Source organism: Aquarana catesbeiana, linkage group LG02, assembly GCF_042186555.1.
Source record: "Aquarana catesbeiana isolate 2022-GZ linkage group LG02, ASM4218655v1, whole genome shotgun sequence".
Lineage (NCBI taxonomy): Eukaryota > Metazoa > Chordata > Amphibia > Anura > Ranidae > Aquarana > Aquarana catesbeiana.
The window spans coordinates 693,119,222-693,133,073 of NC_133325.1; the positions used below are offsets into that span (position 1 = coordinate 693,119,222).

Consider the following 13,852-nt stretch of genomic DNA (forward strand, 5'->3'; position numbering starts at 1 on the left):
GGTCAAAACTAAGAAGAATCCTTCTATTCGACTTTGCATGAAATTGTTGGGAAAGATGGTGGCTTCTTTCGAGGCCATTCCTTATGCGCAGTTTCATTCAAGACTGCTGCAAAACAGTATCCTGTCAACTTGGATCAAGAAGGTCCAAGCTCTGGACTTCCCAATGCGTTTATCCCCAAAAATGCATCAGAGTCTCAATTGGTGGTTGATATCCAAGAATCTTCAAAAAGGAAAATCCTTTCTACCAGTTACCTGGAAGGTGGTAACAGATGCCAGCCTTCTGGGCTGGGGAGCAGTCCTGGAAGAAGCGTCTGTTCAAGGGAATTGGTCCAAATCAGAAATTACCTTGCCCATCAATATTCTAGAGATTTGGGCAGTACACCTGGCCCTGGACGCTCAGACTACGGAATTGTCCTGTCAGAATCCAATCCGACAATGCCACAGCAGTGGCCTATATCAATTACCAAGGTGGCACGAGAAGTTGTGCGGCCCAAAGAGAGGTTAATCATATCCTATCTTGGGCAGAAGCCAACAGTCCTTGTCTGTCAGCAATTTTCATTCCAGGGATAGAGAATTGGCAGGTGGACTACTTAGTCGCCAACAGTTGTTCCCAGGGGAATGGTCTCTTCACACCGATATCTTTCTGTCAATATGTCAAAGATGGGGAATTCCAGACGTGGATCTGTTTGCGTCCAGGTTCAACAACAAGATCGACAACTTTGTGTCAAGGACAAGGGATCTGATGGCATGCGGAACAGATGCCTTGGTTTTTCTGTGGGATCAGTTTTCACTGATCTATGCGTTCCCTCCTGTTCTGCTGCTTCCGCGCCTTCTTCGCAGGATCAAGCAGGAAGGGAAAGAAGCTATTCTTGTGGCCCAGAAGATCTTGGTTTGCAGAGATCGTAAAGATGGCGGTAGGGGACCCGTGGACTCTACCACTATGGCCAGACCTCCTCTCGCAAGGTCCAGTATTCCATCCTACCTTACAAACGCTAAATTTAAAGGTCTGGCTATTGAGACCCACATTCTGAATGACCATGGGCTGTCAGGTTCAGGAGTGTCTACTTTGGTTAATGCTAGGAAGCCGGCCTCCAGAATCATATACTATAGTGTCTGGAAGGCATATGTCTCCTGGTGTGAATCCAGGTGTTGGCACCCCAGGAAATATGTCATAGGTAGGATCCTTGAATTTCTGCAGATGGGATTGGAAATGAAGCTGGCCTTGCTTCACACTCTCTGGTTCGTAACTTTATTCAGAGGGTAACACGGATTAATCCTCCAGTTAGATCACCCCTGAACCCTTGGGACTTGAATTTAGTCCTGTCGGCATTACAGAAACAGCCTTTTGAGCCAATATGAGATATTCCCTTGTCCTCTTGACGAGGAAAATAATTTTCTTTGTTGCCATATCTTCTGCAAGAAGAGTATCAGAGTTGGCTGCTCTTTCTTGTAAAGAGCCATATTTGATTATTCATAAGGATAAGGTTGCATTGCGGCCTCTTTCTAATTTCCTACCGAAGGTAGTGTCAGGTTTTTATTTAAACCAGGATATTGTTCTGCCTTCATTTTTTCCAGAACCTCGTTCTGTGGAAGAGAGGTCACTACATTCTCTTGATGTGGTGAGAGCGGTCAAGGTCTATTTGAAGGTGACCACTCAGATTCGTAAAACAGATGTTTTGTTTGTGTTGCCAGACGGTCCCAAAAGAAGACAGGCAGCGTCGAAATTTACTACTTCTAAATGGATTCGTCAAGTGATTGTTAAAGCTTACGGTTTAAAAAGGAAAATTCCACCTTTTCATATTAAATCGCACTCTACCAGGGCTGTTAGTGCTTCTTGGCCAGTGCATCACCAAGCCTCCATGGCTCAGATCTGCAAGGCCGCAACTTGGTCTTCAGGCCATACATTTACCAGATTCTATCAAGTAGATGTAAAAGGTCATGAGGATATCACCTTTGGGCGCAGTGTACTGCAGGCTGCAGTATAAGTCCTCTAGTCTATTAGTGCCCTACTTTTTGTTGTGTCTCCCTCCCTTCCGTTGCTATTGCTATGGGACACCCCACATAGTAACTACTAATGGCTGTGTCCCGTGCTGTACGATAAGAAAATAGGATTTTTAAAACGGCTTACCTGTAAAATCCTTTTCTTTGAAGTACATCACGGCACACAGAGGTCCCTCCCTTCTTTGGTATACACGTGTATTGCTTTGCTACAAAACTGAGGTACTCCCAGTGGTGGGAGGGGTTATAAACGGAGTGCACTTTGTCTTAGGGTGTGCCAGTGTCAATCACCTGAAGGTGGCCTATAACCCACATAGTAACAACTATGGCTCTGTGTCCCGTGATGTACTTCAAAGAAAGGGATTTTACATGTAAGCTGTTTTAAAACTCCTATTTTTCAGCTTTCAAAACTGTCGCACTTTGACAATTGCAACACTGTACCCAAATTAATTTTTTATCATTTACTTCACATAAATAGAGCTTTCTTTTTGTGGTATTTAATCACTGCTGGGTTTTTTAATTTTTTACTTAAAAAAAGAAAAAATACCGAAAATTTTGGAAAAAAATGTCTTTGTTTCTGTTAGTAAATAAGTAATTTTTCTCCTGCGCTGATAGGCACGGAAAGGCAGCAGTGACTGGCATCACTGTTGGGCACTGATTAGTGGCACTGGGGGGCTTTACTGTAATCAGGGCACTGATTACATGTCCGGGTGTTCCCTGTGAGGAGATTCTGCTGATTGGTATCTTTACATGTGACCGTCACTCCTGTGTCCTAGCACTCCGTTCTGGGGCGACGTCATAAGAGCCGCATCGCTCCTCCCGTCATATGACGGTGGGCAGGTGGCGACCGGTTAAAGTGCCTCTGATTAACCCCAAATAAGGTTCAGCTATTCTAGTAGGTCTTTCCTGACATTTTCTTAGTTGCATCCTACAGCAAAGGCCATGGTCCGCAGAGAGCTTCCAAAGCATCAGAGAGATCTCATTGTTAAAAGGTATCAGTCAGGAGGAGGGTACAAAAGAATTTCCAAGGCATTAGATATACCATGGAACAAGGTGAAGACAGTCATCAAGTGGAGAAAATATGGCACAACAGCGACATTACCAAGAACTGGACTTCCCTCCAAAATTAATGAAAAGACAAGATTAAAACTGATCAGGAAGGCTGCCAATGGGTCTACAGCAACATTAAAGGAGCTGCAGAAATATCTGGCAAGTACTGGCTGTGTGGTACATGTGACAACAATCTACCGTATTCTTCATATGTCTAGGCTATGGGGTAGAGTGGCAAGACAGAAGCCTTTTAAGAAGAAAAACAACCAAGCCCAACTAGATTTTGCAAAAACACATCTGAAGTCTTCCGAAAGCATGTGGGGAAAATGGTCTGATGAAAATTGGTCTGATGAAACCAAGGTTGAACTTTTTGGCCATAATTCCGAAAGATGTGTTTGGCGCAAATACAACAATGCACATAACCAAAAGAAGTGGTGGTGGCAGCATCATGCTTTGCAGCTGTTTTTCTTCAGCTGGAACAGGGGCCTTATCAAAGTAGAGGGAGTTATGAACAGTTCCAAATGCCAGTCAATATTGGCACAAAACCTTCAGGCTTCTGCTAGAAAGCTGAACATGAAGAGGAACTTCATCTCTCCGCATGACAGCGACCCAAAGCATACATCCAAATCAACAAAGGAATGGCTTCACCAGAAGAAGATTAAAGTTTTTTGGAATGGCCCAGCCAGAGCCCAGACCTGAATCCCATTGAGAATCTGTGGGGCGATCTAAAGAGGGCTGTGCACAGCAGATGTCCTCGCAATCTGACAGATTTGGAATGCTTTTGCAGGCTTCTGTTTTTGAAAACAAGAGTGGGCAAATATTTCCAAGTCAAGATGTGCCATGCTGATAGACTCATACCCAAAAAGACTGAGTGCTGTAATAAAATCAAAAGGTACTTTAACAAAGTATTAGTTTAAGGGTGTTGCACACTTATGCAACCATATTTTTATTTTTACTTCCCTCCACCTAAAATATTTCAGTTTATTGTTCAACTGAGTTCTGAAATAATTTATCTAATTTATCTTTGTCCCATTTTTCCCTTAACGTCTTTCAGGACAGCACCTTGATGGCGTGGCTCCACCCACTTGACAGGAAACACACCTCCACCAAACTTTAAAAGGAGGCTCCTTCCCACTTATCAGTTTTTGTGTTTCTTCCGGAGGGAACACGTGGGAGTTTGGAGCTCTCAAGGCGCTGTCCTGAGAGGACAGGCTCCCTACTCCACTATTTTTTCATACCTTAAGAGAGCCAGTTCCTCCCATTTCCACAGGCTTACGGGTGGATGGGCTCCTTCTCCCTTGTCAGTGCTCGGGGAGAGCCAGGACAGCTCCAGGAATCGCCGCTCCCGGGCGGGGGGGCATCGGGCATGACAGGCACTTTCTTTTTTTGTCCAGGACATGCTTTTTTTCCTGACGCCACCGCCATCTTGGGAAGGGCAGTCATTGACTGCATCCGCCGGATGTGAGGTAACCGGAAGTGGGGCGGCATCCGACGAGCAGGCGCTAGACGTCATTTCCGCCGGAAGCGCAGGGGGAGGAGGGAGGAATGGGTCTGGTGCCTACTTATTTCCGGAGCACAGGCGTTATTGGAGTCCGGAACCGGCGTTTTTGCCACAAGCATCATGCTGCTGCCTCAGCATGGACTCAGGAACCGCAGCAAGTGGGACAGGCACAGGCACCAGCAAGGCCCAGGTAAGGAGCAGACTGTTGTTTCTGCTCAACTTTATGGTGTGGTCTCTCTCTAGCTCTCTTCTCCCTAAATGTTTAGTGGGGCTTGAGGGTATTTTTTTCCCCCTGGTGGCGGAAGGGCCTGTCAGGGCACATGAGTCTGTTGTTTTTCTCACTGTGCACCTGTGGTGAGCATCTTGAGTGTTCAGGCTGACTCTAAAGGATGGTTTGTCTTATTTTCTCTTTTTTTCCCTTATCTTGGCAGACCAAGAGCTCTGACCCAGGGATTAAAAAGAAATGTCCTTCATGCAAAACTACGTTAACTGAAGGCTGGAAAAAGGCTTTATGTCAAGCATGCATTGACTCCTTGGTGAGGGAAGAAACCGCTTCCGCATGCAGCAATCTGATCGCATCTGCCAAAAAGGAATTGGATGCTACCATTCAATCCTTTAGATCCTCACTTACAAATCCATCCGCAAGTCAGCCCACTACCTCAGTCCTCTCAAGGCTCACTGTTAGTCCCGGCAGTGGAGGCAGAGATGGGTCCTCTGAACTGGATGAATAAGATGAGGATGGGGATAAGCTGGAGAATATGTCTTCCAAATATAAATTGTGTTTGGATCAAGTGGACGTCCTTTTGAGGGCTATTTATGCTACTCTGGGCCTGGAGGAAGAGCATAAAGAAATGTCTTTACACGACAAAATGTATGCAGGGCTTAGCGAGCCCAAGACTTGTACCTTTCCTGTCCACGCAGTGATTTCAGAGACAATCAAGAAAGAATGGGCTGATCCTGATAGGAAACCATTCTTCTCTAGGGCTCATAAGAGAAGGTTCCCTTTTGATGAAGAACCAGCGGCTCTCTGGAATAAGTTTCCAAAACTTGATGCAGCCTTTTGTCAAGTATCAAGATCTACTGATCTGGCATTTGAGGACATGGGGATCTTAAAAGACCTCATGGATAAAAAAAAATAGATCAACAACTCAAGAAGGCTTGGCAATCCATTATGGACAACCTTAAGCCAGCAATGGCAACTACTTGCGTATCCAGAAACTTGGAGTTTTGGGTACATCAGCTTAAAGCTCATATAATGGCGGATTCCCCCTAAGCAAGAAATCCTTGATTCCTTTTCTACTCTCTCAGTGGCCGTAGCCTATGTCTCTGATGCATCAGCAGAATATATCAGGATGACAGCTAAAGCTGCAGCCCTTACTAATTCAGTTAGACGGCCATTATGGCTAAAAACCTGGCAGGGGGACGCAGCATCTAAAAATAAATTATGCGGGTTCCCTTTTCTAGGGGATTTATTGTTTGGCCCTGATTTGGACTCAGTTCTTGACAGGACAGCAGATAAAAAGAAATCTTTTCCTGTCAAGAAGAAGAAACAGCCAGTCAAACGTTTTTTTCGTCCTCAAATGGCTCAGGAACAAAACAAGCCTCAAGAGAAAAAGAAAAATTGGTCAGGGCAGAGGGGAAAGGGCTAAGGGAATGTCCTTTTCCATCCTCCTGCGTCATCCAGCAAGACGCAATGACAACCGGTTACAGGTGGGAGGAAGATCTCAGGGCTTTCTCCCCTATTGGGCAAGCATAACAGAAAACCAGTACATTCTGAATGTGATAGCCCAGGGTTACAGAATAGATTTTTCAGATTCCCCCCAGAAAGGTACTTTGTGACAAATCTCCCAAGAGAGGTAACAAAATCCTTAGCAATGAAGAACCTGTTAAAGGATCTGATAGATCAAGGGGTTGTGACTCACGTTCCACAGGGGGAGCTTTATCAGGGATTTTATTCTCATATATTCCTGATAAAAAAAAAAAAAAAAGCCATCCGGAGATTTCCAATTAATCCTAAACCTCAAACCACTGAACAGATCAGTCCTATACAAAAGGTTTCGTATGGACTCCATCTTCACGGTCAGAAACTTATTGACAAAGGAATGCTTCATGGCATCAATAGACCTTTGAGATGCCTATCTGCATATCCCCATAGCCCCGCAGTCTCAAAAATATCTAAGGATGGCGATAGATTTGGGGAAAGAGGTTCTGCACCTACAATTCAAGGCCCTCCCGTTTGGCCTTTCTTCTGCCCCACAAATATTTACAAAGATAATGGCAGAAGCGCTCTTCACCTCTCCGCCTCCAGGGGATTGCGGTAATTCCGTACTTGGACGACCTACTCTTCTTTGCCCCTTCCAGGGAAAAATTGTTAAAGGACCTTGGAAAACCCCGAGGTCATCTAGAAGCCTTGGGTTGGATTATAAATATGCAAAAAGTCCAATTTCAATCCGGCCCAGGAAGTACTATTCCTGGGGTATCAGATCTGTTCAAGGGAACAGAGTTTTTCTCCCAGAAGAGAAAAAGATAAAAGTCCATAATGTGGTAGCTTCCTTACAGACAAATCAGGAATTATCAGTCAGACAAGTCATGTCATCCCTAGGAACCCTAACCTTCAACCATGCCAGCCATTCAATGGGCAAGGTTACATTTCAGACCTCTCCAGACTTTTCTCCTGAGAATATGGAATCACAGGACAGAATCTCTGGAAGCAAATGTAAAAATCCCCACCAAAGTCAAAAGATCGCTTTGGTGGTGGAGAAGACAGGAAAATCTGTCAAAGGGCCTGCTCTGGTCGTTTCCAAAGGTGGTAACGACAGATGCCAGCATGTGGGGTTGGGGAGCTCACTTAGATCAAAACTTCATGCAAGGAGTGTGGTCTCACACAGAAGCAAAGAGGGGACAGATGCGTTAATTCAGCGTTGGAACTTCCATCTGGGTTACGCCTTTCCTCCTTTCCAACTGATCCCGTTGGTATTGAGAAAAATACAGAGGGATAAAGTGGCAGTAATTCTAATTACTCCATTTTGGCCAAAAAGGGCATGGTTTACCACCATTCTACAGATGGCAGTCAAACCATCTTGGCAGCTGCCTCCCCTGCAAGACTTGCTCCTACAAGGTCCAATACAGCATCCGGAAGTGGCCAATCTAAGCCTCACGGCCTGGTATCTGAGGAGCAGTTGTTAAGAAACAAAGGTCTGTCACAACCTTTGGTAACTACCTTACTTTCCAGTAGAAAAATAGTGACCAGAGAAATCTATGCTAAATATTGGAAAGTCTACAACTCTTTCTATCATTCGACAAAGAGAAAGGTAAAAAAATTAGTGTCAATTTTAGAATTCCTTCAAAATGGGGCAGACAAAAGCTTGTCAGTCAGCACGCTTAAGGTGCAAACAGCCGCTTTGGGAGTATTTCTAGAAAGACCAATCTCTTCCGAGCCCTTGGTTATAAGATTTTTCAAGGCGCTTACCAGATCCAGACCAGCTCCGGTTAAGCACTTTCCTAATTGGGATCTATCAGTGGTCCTACAGGCCCTCACAAGGGAACCTTTTGAACCACTACAAGAAATCTCTCTGAAGAATCTTACTCTTAAAACCTTATTTTTGGTTGCAATAATGTCAGCAAGGAGAATTAGTGAGCTCCACGCACTATCTGTTAAAAAACCCTTTTTAGCCATCTACACAGATAGGATCGTACTCCAATCCGAACCTGGATTTTTGCCAAAGGTGGCGTCAGCCCACAACAGGTCGCAGGAGATCATCCTGCCAACCTTTTGCTCTAACCCTTTGGGGGAAAAAGAAAGCAAATTCCACAATTTGGATGTAAGAAGGACTTTATTACAGTATCTGGAAGTAACAAAGAAACTTTCGGTCCTCAAACTCTCTATTTATACTTCTTTCTGGAAAAAAGAAGGGCCAACAAGCTTCTAAGGGGTCAGTAGCTAGATGGCTTAAATCTGCTATTCTAGTAGCCTACTCTCAATCGGGGCTATCCCCCCGCTGGGAATTAAAGCACATTCTACCAGGGCTCAAGCCATTACATGGGCAGAAATAGCTGGTGCCACCCCAAATCAAATTTGTAAGGCGGCTACGTGGTCAAGTTACCTTACGTTTGTCCGTCATTACAGACTGGATCTTCTGTCAGCAAATGAACAGGCTTTTGGCAGAAAGGTCTTGCAGGCTGTGGTCCCTCCCTAAGTGGGTAAGCCTCTATTATCCTCTCAAGGTGCTGTCCTGAAAGATGTTAAGGGAAAAATCAAGTTAGACTTACCGGTAACTTGTTTTCCAGGAGTCTTTCAGGACAGCAGCAACCCGCCCTTTAATGTATTAAATTACTATGCTGTGACTAACCATATTCTGATTATGTGTTCCAGCTTGGGCTGGAGGTTCTCTACTACTACTACAACTACTACTACTACTGATAAGTGGGAAGGAGCCTCCTTTTAAAGTTTGGTGTGTTTCCTGTCAAGTGGGTGGAGCCACGCTCTCAAGGTGCTGTCCTGAAAGACTCCTGGAAAACAAGTTACCGGTAAGTCTAACTTTATTTTTTTTACATCACAGAAACCTGAAACATTTTAACAGGGGTGTGTAGACTTTTTATATCCACCGTATATATGTATAAATGTCTAGACTTTTTTCCCAACACAAGCTTTATTGAAAATTAATTTTCGTATAGCTAATACAGTTAAGGAAATCAGCAAAATATCAAATACACCATATTAAAAAAATACAGGGAAAGAATGTGAAGTAAAAGCATTTAAACCTCTGTGTTATTGAGTGAGACTATAATCTCTAGTGTGTATATGTGTGAAGGCTAGCTAGGATTGAAGTAATTGTACATAGTGGCCCAAACCTCCTCTTCTCTGGTTCCCCGCTGGCACTCCTGGCTCCTCCTACTTCCTATGGGGTTACTCATGCGGCTCAATCCAGAGCCAGGCTGCCTTTATCCATAGACAGACAGCATGGCTTGGCCCTGCCCTCACTCCTTCGTCAGGACTGAACTATTGTTAGTCTGGTCTGTGTATACAAATCCTATGTGCATACAACTAAAAAAAATATATATATATATTATATAATAAAGTGCAAAAATAAAATGTCCGTGTATCAGAATTGCACAAAAAGTGCAGTCACGCAGATATCTACAAAAAGATTTAGGCTCTTTGCCCTCTTCACTTCTTGAATACATACAAACAAATAACTCAGTAATCCAGTGATCCTTCACCAACACAGAAAAATCACCAGATTTATCTGACCACTTACTACAAGTAAGTCAAAAAATGCTTATTACACAGAGGTTTTAAACACCATCCACTTTCCACCTGATCAACTCCTTTTCTCTCATCTTGCTGGTGTTGTAATCATATAGACTAATGCAACAAAAGGAAGAAATTGAGGAATACTAACGAAGTGTGAAACCTTAACCACCTCCCCCCGTATTCTCAAATGACAGGCAGGTGGCGGCTCCCTTGTTTTGGGACGACATCATATGACGCTGTCCCACTTTCGCCCCGCTTGCGCGCCCACAGAGGTACAACAATCAGTGGCGTGCTCTGTCCCTGGGACACGGCACATTACCGTTCTTGGTAAAAGAGCAATGACGAGGCTCTTTACCCATGTGATCAGCTGTGTGGCATTTCCTCACAGGGGAGATCTGCACTGATTTATCAGTGCAACCCCAACAGTTCCCAGCAGTGATGCCAGTCAGTGATGCCCATCAGTGCCACCTCATGGGTGCCTATCAGTGCAGTCTTATCAGCACACATCCATGAAGGAGAAAAATAACTTATTTACAAAATTTGATAAACAAAACTACGAAAAATGAATTTTTTTTTTTTATTTATTTTTTTTCAAAATACATTTACGGTCTTTTTTCATTTGTTTTTAATTTTATTTTTTTGCAAAAAATCCAATAGTGATTAAATATGCTCAAAGCTGAATATTGGCCTGAGCAGAAAGGGGGTAAAAGTACTTAAGTTTTTTTTTTTCTGTCATGAAACCACTTCCACATTGCCCACAGTAAAAAGTGCTATGCCTTACACTGAGGTACATTTTCTTGTTTGCTGACATCAAGAGTACTAGGGTACCTGCTCCATATGCTGTGGCTATGAGCGGTCCTCCTACTTTTCTCCAGGTGTATAATGTGTTACTTCCGGATGTACTGTGTGTGATATTGTCACTGCCTGGTCCGCCCTGATGCAGCGTTTCATTGTCTCTAAATTTTCAAGAGGCATGTCGGGAAGCGCTCCTACACCAGGAAGTGATGCTGGGGACGTTTTTACCAATGCCATCCCTGTTGCTATAACATTGTAGGTTTAATTGTCTCTTTAACAAAGCTTACATTGTAATTAGCCTGTTTGGGTGTGAAAAAAGATTAGAAGAAATTTTACCTATCCTTACTGTGTGGGTCTTACACAAGAGGTTTTGTTTTTAGTTTCTAAAACAAGGACTTTGTAAAAAATTGACTTTTTTAGACTTTTCGGGGAAAAAAGCAATTACAATTTTTAAATTTACATGTTTTCATTTTAGGATGGCCCCTGAAGTAATCTTAGCCATGGATGAAGGACAGTATGATGGAAAAGTAGACGTTTGGTCTTTGGGGATTACTTGTATTGAACTAGGTATGTCCACCCTGATGTCATGGTTTTTTTGTTTTTTTTTTTTTTTTAAGCCAAATATATCTGTATGTCACTGGAAACCTTGCCATGCTGTATTGGATCATTTTTTAGATCCTGAATGGTGTATCTCAAAATCACCCTTTTTCAAAGGCTGAATTATAAGAATGTAACATGCTGTTGGCTTAAGTTTCGGTGACCTTTTCTTACATTTGATTAATCTACTGTGGAACTGTTTGCGCATAGCCTGGTTGGTTCATTTTGATTGAGAATTTGTTGGTGATTAGAAAACTTACTTTAAACTAGTCTTACTAAACCCGCAACAGTAAAATCAGTCTGTATATGCAGCATAGCATGCTTGTTATACTCCCTGTGGAACTTAAGGGGTTAATCCTCTGCATTGTGTACAAAGGCTGTTTTATCCTGTATGCATAGATCCTTCCCTCCCTGCACTGTCTATCTGGGGAGGGCCATCTAACACAGACAGAGTAGCCAACCTGCACATGCTCAGTTGTGTCTTTTATGCTGGAGAGAACGGTTGCTTGTTCTCGGAGATAGCCAGGTCACATAATATTGACATCACACGTGGGCGTTTATACAGGCTGCAGTGGAAAATCTCCTCCTTCCTGATCTCTCAGCACTGGAGAAACTGTGCAGTTTATCATGTAACCGTGGTATACAGATCATCAAAAAATGTATATAATGACAGTATTTTAATGTAAAAAGAAGATTTATAAGCTGTGTGTGGGGGGGGGGGGGGGGGGGAGGGAACGACTATTTTCATATTACTGGGTTTAGTAACACTTTTTAATATATAATTAGTTACTCAAAAAGCTTGAAATGTTTCCTGGGCTTTTTCACTTGCTATGATTTGAAGTATTTTTCCAGAACTGTTGGCAGTACCCAGAGCTGTTTGTTCAAGCATACTCCATTCTGTTATTTTAGGGGTTGACAATATTATGGAGCATATTTATAAAGCAGTGAATGACATTCGCTGCAGGGGAATCTTCCGGGTGCTTTTGCTCTAAATTACAGTGATTCACCGACTTTACAGAAAAAAACGTAAAGCTGAATACCATACATCCTCCCCACCTCCCTGGTTCCCACTGTACGTACCTCCGAGGATGCAGGGCTTTCAGTGTGGCCGCAGCCATTTATCAGTGTGGGAATGAAATCTCTGCTCTTTCGCTCTTCTCTGAGCAACACTTCCAGGACAGACCAGAGCGATTCACTGTGAGAATGCTGACCAGTCAGTCTATCTGGTCTGTCCCGGAAACTCTGCCCAGAGAAGAGGGGAGCAGGTGTCTTAAATCCCTGCAACTGCTGTGGGGGTTCTGACTGCTAAACATCTTCAGAGATGAGTACAGCAGTGACTGGGAGTGTAAGGGAGGGAAAGGGTTGTGCGATGTTCACCTTTTTACTTTTGTTTTGTACAGAGTAGGAAAGGTGTGTGTGTGTGTGTGTGTTTTTTTGTGTACCATTGGAGAGATTTCCCTTTTACTTTTTGCCCCAGTGATATCCATTTAGCTGTCCATGCAGCAAGTGTCTCCATTAAAACTTTGGGAGGTTTACCTTCATGTCTTGTTCTGGGGACAAGTCTAAAATTAAAAAAAAAAAAAAGATTTCTGTTCATATGTGCAGAATCTTATGACTGAAAGCCTGGTTAGGTAAAGCAGCCTGAGGTCCTTCTGCCACAGCGGAAGTCTTTAAAACCTCCCTCTTCAGGGGCTTCTACCTCCTCAGAGTACCATAACACTGTCATCAGGCTTAAACTGCTCTTCCTTTCCATGCAAGACTTGGAATAAGACTTGAGCTGTTGCACATTTGCTTGTCTGGGTCCCACCTGATCCACATTTTATTCATAAGCTCACTTTCCCATTCGTGTCTCCTGGACGAGTAAAGCCACAGCCACTTGCCATATTGTTACCAGTTCAGGTAGAACCACTATTTTGCATCTTGGCCTTTCAGTTTTTACTCTTCAGGCTTACCATGGTTACTATAAAGAGTCTTTACTCTTGTTCTTATCACTCCGTCCAACTGCATGATGAGCTGTATGTCAGTCCCAGTTCGTAAGCCATTTTTAGCCAAACCCAGTTTTAATAATTTTGATGAACAATAAATGGACAATGCTGCAGCATCTTAATTATTGTTTCCCTTCTGCTCTTTTTCTCCCTTTCTATGTCTTTCATGTTGTCCCTCTCACTCAATAGTTATGTTCTTATATACTCCCCCCCCCCCCCCCCCCCCTATGGTTCTCTTCTACTGTCTTTCTTTTCCCCCTCTATGGTTCTTGTTTGCTGACCTTCTGTCTCATGTTCTGTGAATCTCTTTTGCTGTTTAGCAATCTATGGAACTCCAAGTATATACACCCTGTATATATGTACATAACCTGGTATATTAGAAAACACTTAACTAAGGACATAATCAGCTTGACATTACCTTTGATTTAAGCAGGGAAAATAATTGCTGATTGTAATTGTAGGAAGACGGAAGAATATGTACAGTAATTGTAGAACTTAACACTTTGATTGTTCTCCACAGCTGAAAGGAAACCTCCTTTGTTTAATATGAATGCAATGAGTGCCTTATACCACATAGCGCAGAATGAATCTCCTACACTTCAGTCTAGTGAATGGTGAGTACCTCACATGACTGTCCAAATGTTCCATCCTCATCACTGACATTGTGTGCTT

The 13,852-nt window shown here is 43.2% G+C and overlaps 1 protein-coding gene across 1 annotated transcript in view; it reads left to right on the forward strand.

Moving 5' to 3' along the window:
* Positions 1 to 13,852, forward strand: part of TAOK1 (TAO kinase 1) — a 190,372-nt gene that overhangs the window by 128,509 nt on the left and 48,011 nt on the right. The window contains exons 9-10 of the mRNA XM_073616827.1: positions 11,074 to 11,165; positions 13,701 to 13,794. Of these exons, the coding sequence (XP_073472928.1) occupies positions 11,074 to 11,165; positions 13,701 to 13,794 (186 nt within the window). The remainder of the gene's footprint in view (positions 1 to 11,073; positions 11,166 to 13,700; positions 13,795 to 13,852) is intronic.